General features: G+C 51.3%; 2 protein-coding genes across 8 annotated transcripts in view; both read right to left on the bottom strand.

Moving 5' to 3' along the window:
* CORO1C (coronin 1C) overlaps nt 1-6,551 on the bottom strand; it is a 53,435-nt gene extending 46,884 nt beyond the window's left edge. The window contains exons 1-2 of one of the 2 annotated variants that reach the window (XM_055796474.1): nt 4,838-6,551; nt 2,270-3,191 (exon numbers count right to left, since the gene is read on the bottom strand). In XM_055796474.1, coding sequence (XP_055652449.1) covers nt 3,115-3,191; nt 4,838-6,236 — 1,476 coding nt within the window. In that variant the 5' untranslated portion in view covers nt 6,237-6,551 and the 3' untranslated portion in view covers nt 2,270-3,114. Of the gene's footprint in view, nt 1-2,269; nt 3,192-4,837 lie in introns of those variants that run through there. The other variant, XM_013298445.3, reaches the window with a different exon arrangement.
* A 5,229-nt stretch (nt 6,552-11,780) lies between these two features.
* The window catches only part of SSH1 (slingshot protein phosphatase 1), a 41,060-nt gene continuing 33,173 nt past the window's right edge, over nt 11,781-19,667 (bottom strand). For 5 of the 6 annotated variants that reach the window (XM_055795686.1, XM_027785378.2, XM_055795687.1 and 2 more), the window contains 3 exons: nt 18,962-19,162; nt 17,385-18,015; nt 11,781-16,912 (listed from right to left, as the gene is read on the bottom strand). In XM_055795686.1, coding sequence (XP_055651661.1) covers nt 15,638-16,912; nt 17,385-18,015; nt 18,962-19,162 — 2,107 coding nt within the window. In that variant the 3' untranslated portion in view covers nt 11,781-15,637. Of the gene's footprint in view, nt 16,913-17,117; nt 17,303-17,384; nt 18,016-18,961; nt 19,163-19,667 lie in introns of all 6 variants that reach the window. The other variant, XR_008745770.1, reaches the window with a different exon arrangement.

The following is a 19,667-nucleotide window of genomic DNA, read 5'->3' as shown; positions in this document are numbered from 1 at the left end:
GAAACCAGGCATCCGCCTAAGATGATGAGAGGAGTACACAGAGGATACAGAGTGAAATTTGTCATGAGAAATCTGATCGCAGCCTGATCTCTCAATAACTGCCACCTGAGCGGTGGGTTCCTGCTCCAGATCGCAGGGATAGGTATTCCAGATGCTGCAGGGATGGGTACTCCTGCAGCACAGCTTGCTCAAGATGGCATTGGAAGAGTCACTAAGGATGGATTCAGAAGGGAACGATACCTGTTGAGTATCCTTAAACATTTGCATGGAAGCGCTCCAGAAATCACTCAGATCCTGACCTGGATTAACGAGCCATTTAGATTGCAACAGCTCACCGTACAAGGTGATGAAGAAATTACATAAATTTCAGGCTGAAGACTTCAACAACAGAAGGAATGGCTAAGGTTTTACACATGCTCTTTGGTTCCATGGTAAACAGTAATCTTCAGCTGAATAAAATCATCCCAACAAACAGGGCTTAAATTACAGCCAGAGTGATGTAAGCCTAATAACTTCTCAAAATATGTCACAAAATCTGATTTTTGTAAAGGGAAATATCCTAGTAGCAAATTCTTGCAGCTACAAGGAACCACACAAAGTTTGTCCTATATTATCAGTACTGACGCGCCCAATTATTAAATTTTGCAGAAAAGATTCAGAATTTGTTCAAAAGTACGTTTCACTAGTTTTATCCATCCCACATATTTTACTCTCCGCTACATTGATGCACGATTGCTGCAGTCTCTCTCACAGCCTTTATACGGAAACAGCGCCATGTCTACAGACTCCACCTCTGAAACTTATGTCAGCAGCTAAATTTAGCTCACTTGCAAATATGCATCAACTCCATCACTGCAATAAATCATGTCGGTTTGTTCCGACAATGATCCTGACATGCCTTATAAGTAACGCGCTCAGTATGCTCCACAGCCTTCCCTGCCACTGCGGTGTTATTAGTTGGAAAAGGTAAAGAAAGACACAAACACCTGAGGCACTTCTTTCTAGGAGAAATTTTGATGACTTCTCTGGCCTTCAGCTGACAGTACACAATTTGGCTTGGAGTCTGTGAGCAATCTTAGACAGACGGCAAACCCAGTCGTGCAGCACCGGTAAAGTCACTTGAGGAATGAATTTGTCTCGAACATTTCAGTTTGCTTAAATCCTCATTGCTAAATATATTCTGAATGAAGGGAAACGGCTTACAGAGGGTTTAGAGAGATCAGGAATTTAAAGTCCTGTTATTTTGCAGCTTAACGTCTAAGTCACGCAAAATATGCCAGACGTGATGGTTTGTGTTTCGGACCTCGGGTTTGCAGACATCCAAGTTATACAATTTTTCACGGACATTTATGGCCACTATTTATCTCTTTACTTCTTGAAGCCTTTTGATTGATTATCATATTTAAATACCTTTACAGGAAGCACGAGGTTCTACCACCTGAAAGTTGCATATTTTTGTATTTCTTTTTCTGTGGCTCTCGTGATTTAGATGCAAGAGGCCAGATTCAGCAGCGTGGAGAAGAGCTGCTCCCATTAACATTGGTGATGCGATTTTTATGTTTCACTTAATGTTAATGGAATGTAGTGTTTGGGTTTTTTTTCTGTGCAGCGAAATCTGGACTGATGGCAAAGAAAAAGAATAAATGCCCAAACTCTGAGCCATTTTCTATATGTGGAACAGCATTAGATCGACTGTAGCTGCCTTGTTTTCTCAATGTCTGTTAGGCATGTATCAAGTGGCAAGGGTAGCTTTATTAAACTGCTTACGAGCCTGGCTTTTAAGGGACGTTTCAACGATCATCAAATGTTGAGCGGCTGCCAAGACAAAATTGTACTAACAGCCACCACGTAACAGCTCTTGATTATGGTAATCAATTCTGTCTCTTGGATGGGATTACGTGTTCTGCCCAGGGAAGCGTTGCCCCGTGCTGGGCTGTTCCCCAGATCCAGCAAAGTGTTTGCCTGGAGAGAGAGAGGGAGAGCAAAATCCATTCGGTTTGGCCTTATTCAATCCTTGGCCAGAAAGGGGAGCTGTAGAATTATGGAACAAAGATAAGGAGAGCAATATGTTCAATCAGATTTTTAAAATAACAGCCAGGAAGGGAGGAGTGTACGAGGGTGTATCAGAGCATGTGGACAAGGAGGAAAGAGGAATATGTGAATTAAAGCAGAGGGTTAGGAGTCAGCACCCCTTAGCTTTATCCCTGGGCCTGCCCCACCTTTCTGCCTGACATCAAGTGAATCCCTGCACTACTCCCAGACCCAGTAAATTTGAGTCAGATCGCAAACCCCCTTCCCAAAGGGTAACAAAAATCCGCTGTGGTGAGCGAGCTCTTGCGATCACATTTGTGTGCTGCTTGGAATGGATGGAAGATGCTGGAGATTGATAAGCAATAATAAATGAACATGAGGTCGGGGTGGGTATTAATAATTGATGCTATCATTATTAATGATTTACAACACATTTCATAAAACACATTTATTACTACATATACACACTCTCCTGCATATTATATGCGGTAATTCAGATGTCCTACACATCCCTACCAACTCATCTATAGGAAAGGCATAGAAACATGTTGCCCACAGTTTTTACAGCAAAAGGAAATCTCTACATTAATTTCAAGCTAGTCTATCCTCATGTATTTTTGTCCTCCATCACTGTACAGGATTGTGAAATATATATTTCTTTCTTTTTTCCTATATTTGCAATGAAGGGGATGTAGTCCCATTACCTAATTAAAATGTTGGGACACCAAATAAAAACGAAGCAATTAGTTGCAACAGATGGGATTTTCTTTGTTGCTATCTCTACCAGATGATTAACTAGGAAGAGAGAGACAAGCAAGCAGAACACACACACACACACACACAAGAAAAAAAAAAAAAAAAGAAAAAGAAAAAAAAAGAGAAAAGCAAGCTGTATTTTATTTGCAACATGAATATCCCGAGTTCGACACTTCCTATCATTCTGATTAGAATAAAAAAACCCATCCAGGCACCACGTAATGAGCAGGGGCTTCGAGCAGCGAGCAGTAATGTGAGGTTTGGTGCTGTGATTCCTGTAGCACTCCATGTTACACTTATCACATATCCTAGTCTTGTCCTCATTATTCAACCCATTCTGAATCCTTTCGCCTCCTTGTTCTGTTTCTCTCCCTGCTGTCTAGGATCAAGTTGGACCAAAGGCGCTGGAAAAATCAGAGGTATAAGAAGGAATCATGTAATAGTAAATATATGCAAGCTGTTCATGTTCACTTAGGCAGTATGAGATTTGGGAAGAGATATGTTTAAAAAGAGATTTTAAAAAAACCCAAAGAAACTGTATCACAGATAGAGCAAAATGAGAAGCTATTCCCGCTCTTCTTTATTACAATGTTTTCACAGTTCAGCACTGAAATAGATTGTCTTGACCCTCCCTCCCTATTTCTTCTGAAGAACAAGTAGGTGAACATCTGCCAGGAATGATTTAGCTGTAGCCGGTACTGCCTTAGGGATGGAGCGTGATTTCTTGTAGTCCCTTCTCACCCCCTTCTCCTGTAAGATCACCCATTGCATCTACCTGCTCCTTCTACTCCCTGGAAAGGATGCATGCCTCTGCTGATGAAAACATCCCTCCATCTGATCTGGCTGATGAAAACACGCCCCATCAGCTGTACCATTTAATCAGATAAATCTCCCACTGGAGGGAGAGTGGAGAAGACTGCAGAGATCCAGACACCCTGATAATACCAGGACTAGCCTGGCTTCATGTACAGAGCCCAAACCTGTCAGATGGCAGATAGTTTGCAGCGACAAATATTTCACAACCCTATTTCTTTACATCGTTTACCCTTCAGACGCTTCCTGAGAGGATCAGATCTATTTTTCATTGCTGTAGGCTTTTCGTTATCACTAACACACACACACTCACGTTCATATTCTGACTTGGTTTCGTGACTTCTGTGAGTGAGAGTAATGGACAGCACAATGTACCAAGCAACGTGGGATAATCACACCTTTTTTTTTAAGTAAACATGCTATTCAATTCAAAGCTAGCATAGATTTCCTGTGCCTTAAAACATTTATTTTCCCTTATAAGGAAATCCACAACTGCAGATTGTCAATAAACAGAAGATGTAAGTTAACCAGCATGGGTCTGGTACATCCTTGCAGGATCCAAACTCTCAAACAAACGCTCGTTTCTCATCTCTCCCTGTTTCTGCATAACCACTGTTTTACCAGTAAAACTCCAACAAAGTCCATTTATCCACAGTTTTTCAGTGAGAGGGGTTCCAAGTGGATGTCATTCTCCTGAAGGGCTTAGTCAGCTCAAGTCAAAGTGCAGGAGAAAAAGAACCTAGGGAAAATAATGCCTCCTTTTTATGCCATAGCTAAAATAAAATTATATTGGCTCACCCAGTGCCTAGAGAGATGGAGGCAAAAAATCCCACACGGCAGTGGGAGAAAGCATCACATGGGCACTTCTGCACTCTGTCTATTCGTGAAAAGCATGTAGGAGTACTGGGTATTACGCTCACTTCCATACAGGAGTCTTAAAAACCAGATCTCTTTCTCACCAAACAGTTGCACTGCCAGAAGTACTTTCACTAAGCAGAGTGCAGACGTGAATCAACGCCTGATTTCCGTCCTGCCTCATTAGGATCATTGCTAAACGTGCCCTGAGTGCATCCCATCGTTTGCTCGGCTATTACAAGGCAGCTGTTTTTCTGAAAAGCCTCACACCCACCGTGTCCCCGGCTCCCCTCGCCCCCCAGCCCTCGGCTGTGGCGTGCTCTGCGTCCACCCCAGCCCCCCGGCTCTGCCCGCCCGCCGTGGCACAGCCGTCACACCTCACCTTTTCTGGCAGCGCTGGGCGGTGGCGTCGCTGCCTTTCCCTCCGCCGCCTTGACCTTTTCGAAGGTTTTCTTTGCGTCGGCAACTTTAAGCACTTTCTCATCCTCCTGACTCTTCCTCCCCTTCCGCTCCCGCTCCTCCGAGCCCCCTCCTCCTGCAGTCCTGCCTCCAGTTAGCTGCTCCGCGCCTGCAGCTGCCCACTGCTCCTTGGCAGGCTTCACTGCATCGCTGTGGGGCTCCAGCAGCGCCTCTGTCATTGCCACAGCCTTGCTCATACTCAGAGCCAGGCTCTCTTTGCTGTGGGACCTGACCGGAGGGGCCGGTGGGTTTTTTTGCTGGCCGTGTGAGTCGAGTAGCCCTGCATCTACTTCACCTCCAAGCAGTTCGCTGCTCTCAAGGAGCTGGCTGCTGCTCTGTCTCGAAAGCTTTTCCGTGTCTCTAGCCACCGAAGCATAATTTGCAACTGCAGAGACCATTCTCTCGAGGCTCTTTGCTACCTGCTTGTCTGGCTTGGGCTTCCTGGCCGGATCCTCCTCACCAGTCTGGCCGTTCTGGCAAAGGTCCGGAGTGCTGTCAGGCTGGGGGGCGAAGCTCAGCGCCTGCCTGAAGCTTTCAGCTGCCTTGCTGCTTTCTCTGGGGACGTAGGAAACAGATGTTGTTGCCTCCTGTTTGCTTTGCAAAATGTAATCCATGAGCATGGCGTTTCGCTCGAAGCTATCTGACCTGATGGGGACACTCGGTTTGTTTCTCTCCAAGGGGGAGTTCAGGGTCAGTTTATTCACTTGCCTGCTCTCTGCGCTGCTTTCAGAGTCCGAGCGGCTTATCTGCCTCCTCAGGACTCCTTGGAAAGTGTTGAGTCTGTTTAGGCTTGGACTTGCTGCCTTCCCATCCCCTGGGTAGCCCTCCTGCATCACAGGTACCTTGTGCTCTGTCGCTTCCCATTCCTCCTCAGGTTCTGCTTCTGCCTCTTCGATCAGGCGCCTGTACTCACTCTCCTCCAGTCTGTACACCACTGGTTTCACCATCCTGCCCGTGCCCGCTTGCCTGTGCCCAACCTCCATCTCATACACCTTCGGCGGGGCATCTCCCTCCGCCCCTCTCCTGCACCCTTTCCACACGGGGTGCTCATCCAAGCACGGGTCCCCTGCCAGCCCCTGCTGCCCTCTCTGCCTGCTGCTGCTCATCTCTGACCTCCTGGCAGGGGCTTGCGTGTCGCTCCCCGGGTTGGGAAGGTCCCCCCTCTCCAGCTTGTGCCCCAGGCCCTCCCGGCCGAGTTGCAGCAGAGTATAATCCTCACACGTCCCTGCAGAGGCTCCCCGGGAAGTAGCACAGTCTCTCCCCCTCGTCTTACTTGTGTCATCCTGTAAATATCCATCGTACTGCCAGGTGGAGGCTTCCATGGCCAGGAGCTCGGTCACTCCAATTCCTGGTCCAAACGCTTTGAAGCTGGCCAGCCAAGATTTCTTCCCACCTTGGGTCTCGGCAGACTTTCAGCACCGCCTTCCCCTTCCTCCGCTACTGGGAGAGACGGAGGCAGTTTGGAAGCCTCCGTGCCTGGGTCATGTGAACCGGAGTTTTTTAGCCTCAATGGCCAACGGAGATGAAAATGCACATTGGCATGATGGAGCCCATCCTCTGCAGCAGGGCAGGAGCCTCTGCCCTAACACAACAGCTGTCAGAGCTGATGCTACGCTGGTCCCTACCCAAATATATCCCACCTGAGTAACTGTAAGAGCACCCCCCAGCTTCTAATTTGCTGGTCCAGAGCACTTTACAGGCAGGAAGGACTTGCTGCCCATCTGCATCTTTCTTCAGGGACTCTCCTCTTTTCCCCAACCTGCTGCAGCAATAACTCCCTGCGGTGCCGTGCGGCAACCCTCCCTGGCTTCCCTCTGATCCCGCTGCTTCCAAAGTGATTTACTGCCAGGTCGTCTGCCGCAGCTCGTCTGGGCAGGATCACCTCCGTCAGCTCCTCCGTGGGTTTCACGGAGTGCTTGGAAACCCGCACCCGTGCCCCTGGCGCTCTTCCCTGCCTCCCTACCCTGTGCCTGATGGACACAGAGCGTCTCCCCCAGCGCTCCTTCCCTGGAAGCGTCGTGCAGCCTTGGTCTGCATCCCAGTGTTTCAGGGAGAGATGCTGCCGCCCGCACAGAGCATGCAGGGCAGAGACAGACCAGCTAGGATAATCTGCGGGAACACGTTATGGCTAAGGGAATTGCTGCGACATAAAAAAAGACGACCCGAGATGAACAGAGAAGTCCGACAACAGCCTCAGAAACAAGTTTCTCTCGGGAGACTCTAAAACGTAACATATCAAAAATCCTTATTAACTCTCAGGGCATTTCTCTAAACAGCGCTCCGAATGGAAAGTTCCTCCCTTTGGATAATCCTTCTGCCAAACGGGCTCCTGTAAACTCTCGGGAAGGAGGGGGTGCAGGAGAGCTGGAGGGCTCTAATCCGTTTATACACAGCTGGGATGCCTGGCATTGCAGCGGCCGCCACGCTCCCACCCAGCAGCTCTTCCCAGCGCTTTGCCTTTTATGGTCCACGAGGTGCCGGCTGCCCGAGCCTCAGCTGGAAAAGCATCCCGAAACAGGATGTGGGAAAACACCTAGCTGGTCCCTAACTGGGAGCCAGGTGCTGCTTCCCAGCAGGGACTGTGTTACCCCCATGTCAGCCCCAGGGGTTTGCAAACAGCCCCCCAGTGACCTGCCCACTGGCCGCAGGCTAAAGGCAGCCGGCTGACACTCAGGGAGGCTGGAAAATCCTGCTGGGGCTTCATCCAGAGCCCTCAGGGACCCCCTGCAGCCTTCTGAGCAGAGCTGGTGCCTGGACCACTGTCTCTCATGATGCCACCACCTCGTCTGGTGCTCTGTAAGCCAGCTCAGGAGCGAGTGCCAGCCACCGCCGAGGAGAAAGAGCGAGGGATGACGGTTATCCCAGCCCTTATCAGCCCAGGAGCCGGCCAGCCCCCCTCGCAGGGACAGGTTTTTATCAATGCACATTGCAGAGCTGCTCTGCAGTGAGACAAAACACCATTTGTTACCACTGGAAGTTTTAAATCCCTGCTGAGGCTGCCCAAAACAAACACGACTGCTTCCCACAGCAGGAGCAGGGCTGGCAGCTGGGCTCCCGAGATGAGCAGGCAATGCTCCCTGCTGATACCAGCGGTGGGGGGGACCTCACAGCACCCATCCCGCCAGGTAGCGAAATGCTGCCGCAAGATTTGCTGGCAGTTGGGAGTGATGAATTTTAAAGCCAAGCCACGTCTCCATGGGATAAACTCACCAGACTCTGGCACGCTTGCCGTCGGCACAATGACCTGATCAATAATTTGGGGTTCTTCCCCTTGAGCCATTGACCTTGGTTCCCCCGTGCCAAAGCCAAATACGCTCTAAATTTCTCACAAATCATCATAACTTGGAAATAGCATCTTGATTTTTTTGGCTTGCCCTGTGTGGGGATTGTAGAGCCCAGGGCTGGCATGGAAGCTGCACAGTTGGGTCATTGGAACTGGGTTTGCCCTGCCCTGCTGCGTTTTCCAAACACTGGGGACAGTCTGACACGGGAGCAACACGGCTGCTGCTCCCGAACCGTCTGCATAAAAGGAAACAGCAGCTGCTGCAATGTCACCGCTGCCCCATCCTTCAGGCTGGAGAGGAAGAGACTTTTAGGGAATACGCAACACCCAGGGCCAGGGCTGAGGCTGGAGCAAACCCGACCAGCTCTTCAGCTGCTCCCCAGCGTAGCAGCATCCCTGGCTGGGGCAGGAGACGCTGCTGCTGCCAAGACGGAACACACGTGCGGGTGTGTGTACAGGGAGAGAGGACCTGCCCCTGCAGATACTCCAACCTGCAGGACGTCTGCAACGGCTGGGCAGAGAGGGAGCCCCCCCAGCAGCACAGCTCGGCCCCCCCATCCCCTGCCCCTCCATCCCTCGCGGGAACCAGCTCATCTCCCATCGGCAGTGCTGACTCTTGGCTTCTGCTTGGAGAAATAGTTTACTTTTCTACCTCTTGAGAGGCCAGCACGGCTGTCCAGCCGTGAGCCGGTGTAAATAGTCGCAGAGGCATCCCCCTGGGGCTGCAGGCAGCTGGAGACCCACTGCCAGAGCAGCAGCTTCTCTTCGCTGCAGCGGGTTGCTGTGTTGAAGCACAGCAGTGGCCCTTCGCATCCTTCCTGTGGCTTCTCTGTGCACACCGCTTTGCTCGCTAAAACCAGCCTCGCTCACCCCCCAGACCGCACCTTTTCCCCCATTACAATTATTTGATCACCACCCCTGCAGTCACCCAACCCCAACGTGAAACTGGGAGATGTTGGTAGGGAACCATCCTCCTCCCATCAGGTCAAAGAACGGACTCAGAGGGCCCTTGAGGAGATCATTCCTGCTCGGTTCTGCTTGTGGGCTCCTCCACCGGGCAGGGGAGGTGGGGGGATCTTCCCACCACCCCAGGTCCCCACCCAAGGGCCACCCAGTGCCGGGCTGCTCCCACCATGAGCTGCCCACTGAGGTTTCGCGCTCAGGCATCTCCTTTCGCCAGCGAGGTTATAAATAAACCTTCCGATGGTCGCCGGAGAGAACTTGTGTTGCTCCAGATGTTGCCTGGCTTTGCCATAGCAACATCACAACAGGATGTAACATTCGACCGTAACAAGAACTGCGCTGTCAAGAACCAACTTTTAACCATAACAAGGATAAAAAATAAAGACCTGCACACTCACCGGCAGTCACAGGGCACCCTCCGGCCATTTCAGCCCCGTCCCACGGTGCCTCTCTCAACATGTAACTCTTAGATGCAACTCCCGGGATGCGAACCTGCCGCGGAGGTCTCCATCTCTGGGAAGCAGAGGTGAGCAGGGAGCGTCGTCTCATGCATCGGCCAAGGGAAGCGTGAATTAAATGAGCTATAACAGCAAATGCAACCCCAAAATGGTGTTGGCTAAGGGACAGGCTCTGTCCCAAGGATCTCAAAAGCTCACTACAGCGAGAGCGCTGCTGTCCCCAAAAAGCAGAGCTCTGGTGTGTGGGAGCCTCTGGGGCTCCCGGCTCTGCACAAGCCCCCCAGCTCTGCTGCAGCTCAGCACTGGGGAGAGTTAACCCCCAGGGTGTGAAAGCCGTACACGCACACACACACGTACACACACTTGCTCCCACTGTTTTCCTTCTCGTGTCATCATGGAAGCATGTCTGGGCAACTCAGGCGGCCTTGGCGCAAAGCCAAGTGCTCTGCGCTGGGGCGACTCAGCCTGGGTTCTCCATCCTTGCTCAGGGGAGCATCAGATGCCAGATCCAGCTCCTGATGCTGCAGCTCCCGCAGCAGGACCTGCCCTCACAGCAGCAGGCTAGCTCAGCACCCTGCTCCCACAGCGATGGGTCAGCTCAGCACCCTGGTCCTGCAGCTGGGGGAAGAGCCCCGTTTCCACCAGAGATGCTCTCAGGTGGAAGGAGAAGACCGAAACCCTCCACAACCCCATCCCAGGGAGCCCAGGGCTCTCTCCTCCATCATTTGCACATTATTTTCCCATGCACGAGTTCCTGTAAAGCTGCGAGTGCAGCCCAGAAACGTGTGGGTGACACGAAGGGACATCAGCCAGCACGTGCCACAACACAGCTCCAGGGCGACACTTGGCTGCGGGGTGGAATGACGATGCTCCCGGCCCCTCACGCTGCGCGCTGCCACAGCCCTGTCCCACCGCAATCAAACCCAGCCCCTGCTAAGGCTGCAGGAGAAACTGAGTCATTTCATTCACCCATGAGTTTGTGGTCCGAGGTCCCCGCGCACCGGTTGGCAGCAAGCCGGCATCACGGAGACAGCGGCGAGTGCCGGTTCCTGCCCCGGTCCGGCCAGTTGCGGCTCCTCAGGGTGGCCAGTAAATCACGCTTTGCTGCGCTTGATTGATGGGCGCCAACTCCGAGCCAAACCAACCCCCCAAAACCCTCAAAAGCAACTATTTCTAGTGGGGTTTTAGCAACTCTTTGAGGCAATTTGCAAGTGTGCCAAAGCCCGAGAGCATCCCCAGCCTGTGCTTTGCTACCCTGCCAAGGTAAACACTGACATGTTCCTCCCTGGAGCAGCTTTGGGAGCGAGAACAATCCCAGGCAGTAACAAGACTCCTCGCAGGCAGAGGAGACAGATGCTCACTGTTTGCCTTTAAAGGCAAAATTTGGTGAATGCCCGGGAAGGGCTGGTCCCACCTCGGGTGGATGGTGGCACAGCAGCAGGATCAGCTCCGGCCAGGAGAGCTGCATCCCAGGATTTAACTTCTTTTCCCACAGGGGATGTGCTTTTCGGAGGCGGCTGCAGCACAGGGCTGTGGGAACTCAACAGCCCGTCTTGCTGCGGTAGCACCGAGCCCCTCTCCAAAGAAGCGGTCTTCCGCGCGCCGTGCAGGGAGGGCTCAGCCGAGCATCGCTTTCCCCCCGCACGGCTGCTGCGCTGCCAACATCCACGTGCCGAACCGCCGGCGGCTTCTCCTTAAACCCAGCCTGGGGTTGCCGAAAAGAGGCTAGGCGGAGAATTACGGATTTCAGTTCTACTCCTGCCTCCAGGCGTGAAGCGTGTTTCTATTTCATTCCCTTTTCCCCCCTTAAAAACCCTGTAAGCCAGCCCATGTTGCGGCTTGGGTGCATTTTCATAGCGCTTTGCCATCCCAGTGGGGCAGCTGAAGCATGTCCAGCACTGCAAGGACACAACCAAGACGGACAAAGGCATCTCCTCATCTGGCCTTCAGGGCTGGCAGAAAACAGCCAGGTCCCAAAAAACAAGGGACACGCAGCCAGGACAGACGGGAAGAGATAACACGGGGCAGGGGACTGCGGGAGCCAGGAGCAGCTGCTGCTCCGATGATACATGCCGGTCGCTCCTTTCCTTTCCAGCCCCTCCGGGCCTGTTCCCCACGGCCAGGCTGATCCTTCCCCGCCTCCAAAAACTCCGCAAAGCTCATTTGTAAAAGGAAAACAAAAAAAAGTTTATTTTTCTCACAAGAAGCACATAAAATATACAGTACATTTTTACAAACAAAAGTAAAAAAAAGTGCATTATGCATCCCCTACCGCGCACGTACAGTACAAAAGATACTGCATATTTAAATATAAAACCAGAATTAAGAAATACCATGAAATCAAAGGAACACTGTTATCATCAATTACAGCAACGCACTGGAACAGCTACACGTTACTCACCCACCCCTCCTCTCCGGGTCTGTGGTCACGGTTTAACCGGGACAGCCTCCACCTCCCAGGCTGGGAGCCGGCTCCCCAGCAAAGTGCGGGTGATACCTGCAAGGGGGACACGGCCGAGCCAACCCCCACTGTCACAGAGAGGACAGCCAGGACGGCTATTGCTATTGCACAGACTGACAGAGCCTGGGCTGGAAATAAGGTGCCAGTTTTGTGCATATCGGGCTTTTCTGGCAAAATGGGACTGGGTTTGGATTCACACCTGGCAATCCGCTGAGTAAAAGCGCAGCTGGCCGGTGATGGGAGGTCTCCCCAGACACCCCCTGCCCGTGGTACTGCAGCAATGCATAGATAAATAAATGGGGCCACCAGGAGCTGCAGCTGGCGCGGCGGCATCGCGACACAGCCCTTTGGTTTTGCCATGTACAGAGCAGAAGGGAAGTGGTTGAAGCGCTGAGCTCAGCAGGGACAGGAGGTCGATATGCAGAAGTAGTAACGGTCTCACTGCCACTGGAAACACCAAAAGCACCAAAAAAACGAAAAACAAAAAAAAAACAACCCACCCAGAACAGCAAACAGCAGTTTAACAGCTCAGCACAAATACACAGTATTTGTAAACTAGTATTAAGGCACTCCATTGTAAAAGAACAGTTACAATACGTGGGAGAGGACAAACATCTACCTTCTCATGCAACAAGCCTAATGAAGTCTGCAAGCGTCATCGGTTTGGCTATAAACCCCTCCGAAATGGCACACTAGTGTGCGTTGGCTTCGAGACTGGCTCCCACTAAACTCTGCCTCTATCCCGACCAACAGCGTCGCGACAACGCGGCGACGGAGCCTGATGAGTGAAGCAGCGGGGTTGGTCCAGCGAGAGTTGAGTCCAAGCAGCAGGCAGGGGGAAGGCAGTCAGCGCTGAGCTACGCCCCGGGAAAAGCAGTGGTTTGTACGCAGCGTAACTTGGCAGGCACTCAAGAAAGCAGGAAGGAAATAGAGAAGTTCGCTTGCATCAGTTAACAGAATTTTTCTGAATTTATTCAAATCTGACCCTCTCACTTCTGCCCTGGGCCATGCAGCAATGGGAAGCACCCGCAGCGCTGAGACAGGTGCCAGTGTAACACACAGTGGAGAAAAATAACCCTGCAAACAGCCCTGGCCAGCCCAGGCTGATGCTCAAACCCGAGTGCAGGAGGCACAAAGGACCCCCAGGTGGCTGCTCCAAGCATCATGCGTGCCCCCACGGCCTACTCCTTTTCCTAAATCAGCATCTGGGTGTAGGGAAGGTCAGTGAAGATGATACAAATACAGGGAATTCATCGCAGTAGAGGTCTGGATGTGTGCGTGCACCCATGGTACACCGATGTTGGGCAGGGGGTACTTTGGTCCTACTCTGAAGGTCACCCAGCGTTCCCTCAGCCCTAAAAAGCCAAGACTTGGGCAGATTTTCCAGGGTTCCCTCACACAACAGCTTTTGCTTCAAACCAGCTTTCATGGATAAAGCAGGAAGCGTGTCTTAAGCTAAAAATGTACATTAAATTTAAAGAGTCTTTAAGGAGGGACATTTATTTACTGATTGCTGGTCCCTATAGTTCCTCGCTCTTCATATATAAATGTGAAAAGGGAAAAAAAGTAAACTCTGGGCATTTAGGACAGTAAAACACAGGGCTCCCTTTCTCAAGACAGTGGATTTTTGATTAATATGGACTCAGAACGACTGCTGCAGCCCAGCTCTCCCTCCCCACATCAGAGGGGCTTTTTAAGTGGCTTTCAACGGAGATTAAGACGTGGGAGAGCCTGCACTCACAGCCTGGCTGTGGAACGAGCACATCCAGCCGCCTGCCATCGCTGACCTCTGAAACCTGCTCTGACCCCCCAAGCCTGCTGCAAAACATCACCCCAAAGGCACAAGCAGCCAGCAGAGTTTCAGACGGGACTCGGAGGGCACCAAGGTTTGGAGCACGTCCCCTACGGGCTCCTTGAGCTCTTCCCTGATGACTTGGCCAGGTCTTGCACACAGCAGTTCTTGACCTGGCTGGCTGCCCAAAATATTCTAAGGAAAATGAGCATTTCACAGAGCATCGGTGAACTGCTGCATTTCAAGCATTTCCCACAGCACGACAGCAAAAGGATGAGCACACGGTACTACTGGTCCCCAAGAGCCAGCCTCAGGTGCGGGAAGTGACACGGTTCCTTGGCTACAATCGCTGTGGAGCGTGCAGCGCCACGGGAGCCTGAGGGACAGCACGGGCAGCCCGGCTTCCTCCCTCCTTCCTCCGAAAGGAGATTTCGCCCACACCCTCAACATCCCTCTCTCTTTGGAGTGAGCCCATATTTCCATTTCACTGCTCACCCTGATGGATGCACTCCTCCGAGAGCAGGATTTACGCTCTTGTCACCCCTGGCAGAGGGCTGGCACACGTACAGCTGGGCTCCCTGCTCCGGGGCCACCCAGCCTCCTGACACCCGGCATAAATAACCTGCTGGACTTCGTCAGCAGCTCCCCAGGCTGCTGGCAAACCAAGGACGCAGAAGCCATTCTACCAAACCCAGCAGCAACAATCAGAAAAAAAAAGACAAGTTCACCTACAGCCCTCCTGGGATTTCAGATGCTTGGGACACCAGCAGAGCCATCCCTGCTCAGCCACCTGGCTGGCACAGTGTGTCACCAACAGCCTGATGAAGGCAAGTCCCCAACACAGGATCCACGACACTGACACAGCATTACACAAAGCTTCACGGGGGTCCACGGTCACTTACTGGCCAGGTTTGTCATTAGTACTGGGACATTACAAACCACAACAACAGCAACAACACCCAAAGAACACAACGCCTCTCCACGGGAGCGTAAGCCTGCGACAGCGACACAGTCTGGGTGTCACTCCAGCACCAACACGAGACTATGACTATTCACCCGGTCACGCAGCAAAGACACGAACGCCAGGTCACACCGTCAACACGAACACAGCTCGATACTCCTTCACTTCACAGCTAGGTCACTCGGTGCAGGAAAGCCTCTGTCTCCATCCTCCTCCAGGCCTTTACGGTTAACATGAAGGGAATACCTTCAAACAACAGTTAAGTATTGTGGGAAAAGCCTTTTTAAAAAACAAACAAACCAACCAACCAAGACTAAAAGTCAGCAAGAACAGAGGTAGTGTTCATGTCACCATTTTAAGGATTTTTCCACAAGTGCCCTGTTTTAACTAGAGACTTGTGTTTGTTCTGTAAAAAAAAAAGTCGCGACTATTTTGTTGAGTCTTTGAAAACAGCCTATTTCAGCATTTTATATATAGATAAATAGATACAAATATCTATCTATCTATATACACACACAATAACACATTATTATACTTGGCAAACAGTACTAGAAATAGCAACCTGCAGGACAACAGGCAATTCACACACAAAATCCTCTTCTAAGCCATGCAATACATTTTATTTTCCCTTATGCCATTCATCATGACCCATTATGGGTTTTTTCTCCCTGCTCAGAGTACAAGGAGGGGAAGAAAAGGTGGCATCAGATGAACTACTGCGAGTCAGATGGTAAAACTGCATCGGTGCAATGAATAAATGTGGTAAAAATCCACTCCCCTACCCCCCCCCCCCCCCCCGAAGGCATCAGCTTTTGCCCATCCAAAGCATATTCTTCAAGTTTCCAACCACTGGCTTCGCTGCCAGTTTGGAGGTGACATCTGCACTCCTCAGCGTGGATTGTGGCTCACAGAGCATGGAAGACTCGATTGAAACGGCCTCTTTTGAGTCCGTTATGGTCGATACATCCATGTCACTTGATAAGTCCTCAGAAGACAAGTTAAGACATCCTAGCTTGGCGAGAGAATTGGACCTTTTCAGAGGAGAAGACACAGTCAAGCCAGCCAGCCGCAACCTGGTCTCAATTTCCTGAGTTCGCTGCTTCACCAGGCCGGGCTTGCCCCGCACGCTGTGGATACTGTCACTGCTGGAGCTCCGCGTCAGGTTGGAGCTCCGGGAGGAGGAGGGGGTGTAGCAGATGGTCTTCAGGAAGTCCTTGGTGAAACTGCTCGTGTGCTCCAAACGACACATGACAGGGGTGGAGGTTTTCTGAGGGAACCCCTCTAAGACGCATTTCACCTCCAACTTCTCCACGTTGTTTGCTGCACCTTCGGTTATCAGCGCTGCTGGTCCCAGAAGAGGTACGAGGCCGTGATGCGAAATCAAATCCTCGCTTTCCTCCACGATGCTCGAGTCCACTCTGCTCAGGGGGCTCTCTCTGAGCAGCGACGAGGCGTCGGAGGGCAGGCTTTTCAGCCGCTCCAGCTCTTTGGTATGCTTCCTAACCAAGCCTGCTTTCTGCAGCTGAATAAGAGACTCCTGATGCTGCATCAAGTAACTGTTTGCACTTGGCTTTTCCAAGTCTTTGCTGAACAAGTACTTCAGATCCTTGGTAGCTCTGCTGTCTTTTCTGGCTAGAGACTCTTCTCTTACCACTTCTGCATTAAGGAGGCCCTTGTCACAGTGTGAGTTTCTCCTGGGCAGCAGAGTTTTGACTGGGTTTTTTGGTGCATCTTTGCCTTTCTCCAAAATGCTGCAGTGTTGATCAAGTGATTTACAAGCACCAGCCTCCAAAGTACCAGTTCCTGCCGACAGAGGAAGCGGAGCCTCATTATTTTTAGTTCTAATTGCTTCCTCTGAGTGCGCCTTGCTGGGCAGGTGGTCCGCCAAGTTGGAATTGATGTGGGAGAGGAGGGCCGGTTGCGTGCAGATCGTGGTGCTGCGACGCGCTGTGCTGGCGTTCAGCTTTTCGCACTGCTCCCCAAAGGAGTCGGGAGACAAACCGGCCGAGGAATACATGCAGTCAGCGCAAGACTGGTAGGAAGGCTTGACCTTACTGAGGATCCCAAATACGGCATCGTGCTGCAAAAAAGAAAACAGGTACAGATAAACGTGCACAGAACAGGACATCGCCAACCAGCAGGGTGAGAGGTACAGACCGCAAGAGACATTTATAGCCAAGCAGATTTGAAACAAAGCCCATTTCCACTTCTCTTGAGGCCCTGCAGCAGGAACAAAAGCCACGTACTTTCTCAGCAGACAGTATCTTCAACGGAAGAATACCTACCGTTTCAAGTGACGGTCATGCAAGCAAGCTGCCCAAAGCAGTTTACAGGGCGCTCACATGTGCGCGCTCTCTCTCTGGCATCTAAATCCATAGCTTGGGCAAGCAAAGCCATGTTCAGAAGCACTTCGAAAAGGAAGCAGCTCATCATGGAATGCAAGGCTTTATCCAAGTCAAATGAAACTGTGCTATGAAGATGAGAAGAGCAGTTTCACTTGCAGTAGAGTCAGCCATGCTAATCACCCACCTACGTTTCAACTCCATACGCACCTCAAAATCCTCTGGGCAACTCCTTTTGCTGTTGTTGTTGTTCAAGTTCTCTCTATTAAGCCTGCTCTCCTCCTTGTGCATGGACAAACGCCGCTTCCACTTCTCCATTGGGTTTTCCTCCCTGACACGGTCCTCCCCTGGGTCCCCATGGCCCAGCACTATCCTTCCCTTGAGGGGGCTGAAGTCCAGTTTCTTCTTTGCCTGCTTCTCGCAGAAACTGCTTAGCTCTGCCAGCGGCTCTCCTGTCTCCAGGGCTTTTGTTGTCTCCAGCAGCCTTCCCTCTGAAGGTGCAGACAGAGGCTGTCCCACCAGCGAGGCAGTGCGCTCCGCAAGCGCATCCCGCTCCAGCTCCTCCACTTGGAAAAAGCCCTCCCTGTCACTGGGAATCTTGTTCTCCAGCAGCGTGTCCGACAGGCGACGGAAGCAGTAATTAAACCCCACAGACACTTCTGTGCCGGCTCGGTTGTCCAGGTACGCTGACTGGGAAGGCATGTCCAGGTCAGCCAGGCGGTTTTCTAGGTCGATGTCTAAGCTCTCGAGTAAGAAGTCACCCGACCCCGTGGTGCCATCTGTGTGCTGGGGCAGGTTGCTCTCTGCCTGCTGCTTCCACAGCTTATTGTGGCGCTGCTTGCTGGGGGAAAAGACAAAGACGTAAGTGACTATCGCTGAACTCCAGGATGCTCAGTTCCAGGAACGTCCCTCCCTCCCCACAACCCGGAACTGAAGAGCTGACGGCTGGGTCCAGCCCTGAGGTCCCACCTGGACAAAGCCATCTTTAGCACCGGGGTTTTGTCCCTCCTGCCTGCCCACTCCTGAGTATCTTTTGGCCCAGCAGACTCACAGCAGTGCCCTGTACTGCACTCGTGACGGGAAAAGCCCTCAGGAGGAGTCCCTCAGGGCAGAGGGGCACAGAGCCCCCCATCAGAGCAAAACACGCTGAACCAACATCTCTGCACGTCTCATGGCACGGTTCCTGCTGAACTAGAATGAAAAATTCTCTTCCTCTTGCCCAGTAGAACAGGGGCCAAGCGGAGCATGCAGAAACCCTTATTAGATACTACAGTGCCTGCAATGACAAAGACTTGTGATTGGCATGGTCACCCAGAACTGCAAATGATTTGCGTCCAACACTGCCTGAGCTCAGTTCTGCCTCATAAAACACAAACAATGTTTTGCTGAACAGTACTGGCTGCTGAGAAATACCAACATGCTTCCCAAACGCAGAGAAACCCTCGCTGAATTAAATCGGACCAGATCTCCCTAGAAGACAGCTAATTTCCATCCAGGGAGGCCTGGCATAGAAAAGGCTTAGAAAAACAGAATTAGCTCAGGCTTCTGCATCTGCCCTTCTAAAGAGGACCCTGCAGACTACAGCGCCACGCACGCTCTGCCAGTGTCTTTGAGCCTAACACGCGTGTGTGCAAGACATCAACAGAAAAACCTATTGCCTGAACAGAGCTCCCCACACCTACGGAGACTGATTAATATTGTATGATACAAAAACCCAAGCGGCTGCCTACAGTTAGCTGCTTTACTTCCTGCATGTCTCCCTTCCATTATTCATCCTGTCGCCTTACCTGGCGTCTAAAATGCCTTCATATTCCAAAAGCTGTCTCATGAAGCCTGCATTCGGTCTTGCAATGCTGCGTTTTTGCTTGACGTAATTATAGGCCTTTTCCAGTGACCAGCCAAATTCCTTCATGGCATAAGCTATAACAGTTGATGCGGACCGGCTCACACCCATTTTGCAGTGCACCAGGCACTTGGAGTGATTCTTCCTGCAGAAGGACAAACAGGAAAATATGTCTCATCTTTCTGGTTATGGTATCTGTTACCATTTTACATGGTGGAGGGACGGTACATTGTCCTCCTGACCACCCTAACACCGTGGCTCAGGAGGCGAGAAACGTTTCAGGTTAATTAGACCATGAGAAGAACCTCTCTCTGGAAAAGTCTGGAGTCAGAGAAGGGCAGCTTCAATCATGCTGCCCTTTCAGAGACCACCACAAAGCCCCCTGTCTGCTTGCCTTTGCATACAGGGATAAGCAGGAACAACCCGAGTGGAAAAGCCCAGCAGAATTTGATGGGCTCTGTCACCATCTCTTGCCTGCAGAGACAGTTGGGGCTGGTCCAACACAGACGTGCTGGAGTACTTCCAGAACTTCCTGAGAAGAGGAAATGTCCTCGCTTCCTTTTGGAAACAAAACAAAATAATAATAATAATAAAAAGTACCACAGGCTAGGAACAGGTTAATGCCAGCACAGGAAGAGACAAGGTAAGGG

The sequence above is a fragment of the Falco peregrinus genome, chromosome 2 (genome assembly GCF_023634155.1).
Source record: "Falco peregrinus isolate bFalPer1 chromosome 2, bFalPer1.pri, whole genome shotgun sequence".
Classification (NCBI taxonomy): Eukaryota; Metazoa; Chordata; class Aves; order Falconiformes; family Falconidae; genus Falco; species Falco peregrinus.
The sequence above is the reverse complement of the archived record's forward strand: the minus strand, read 5'-3'. Positions and strand labels throughout refer to the sequence as shown.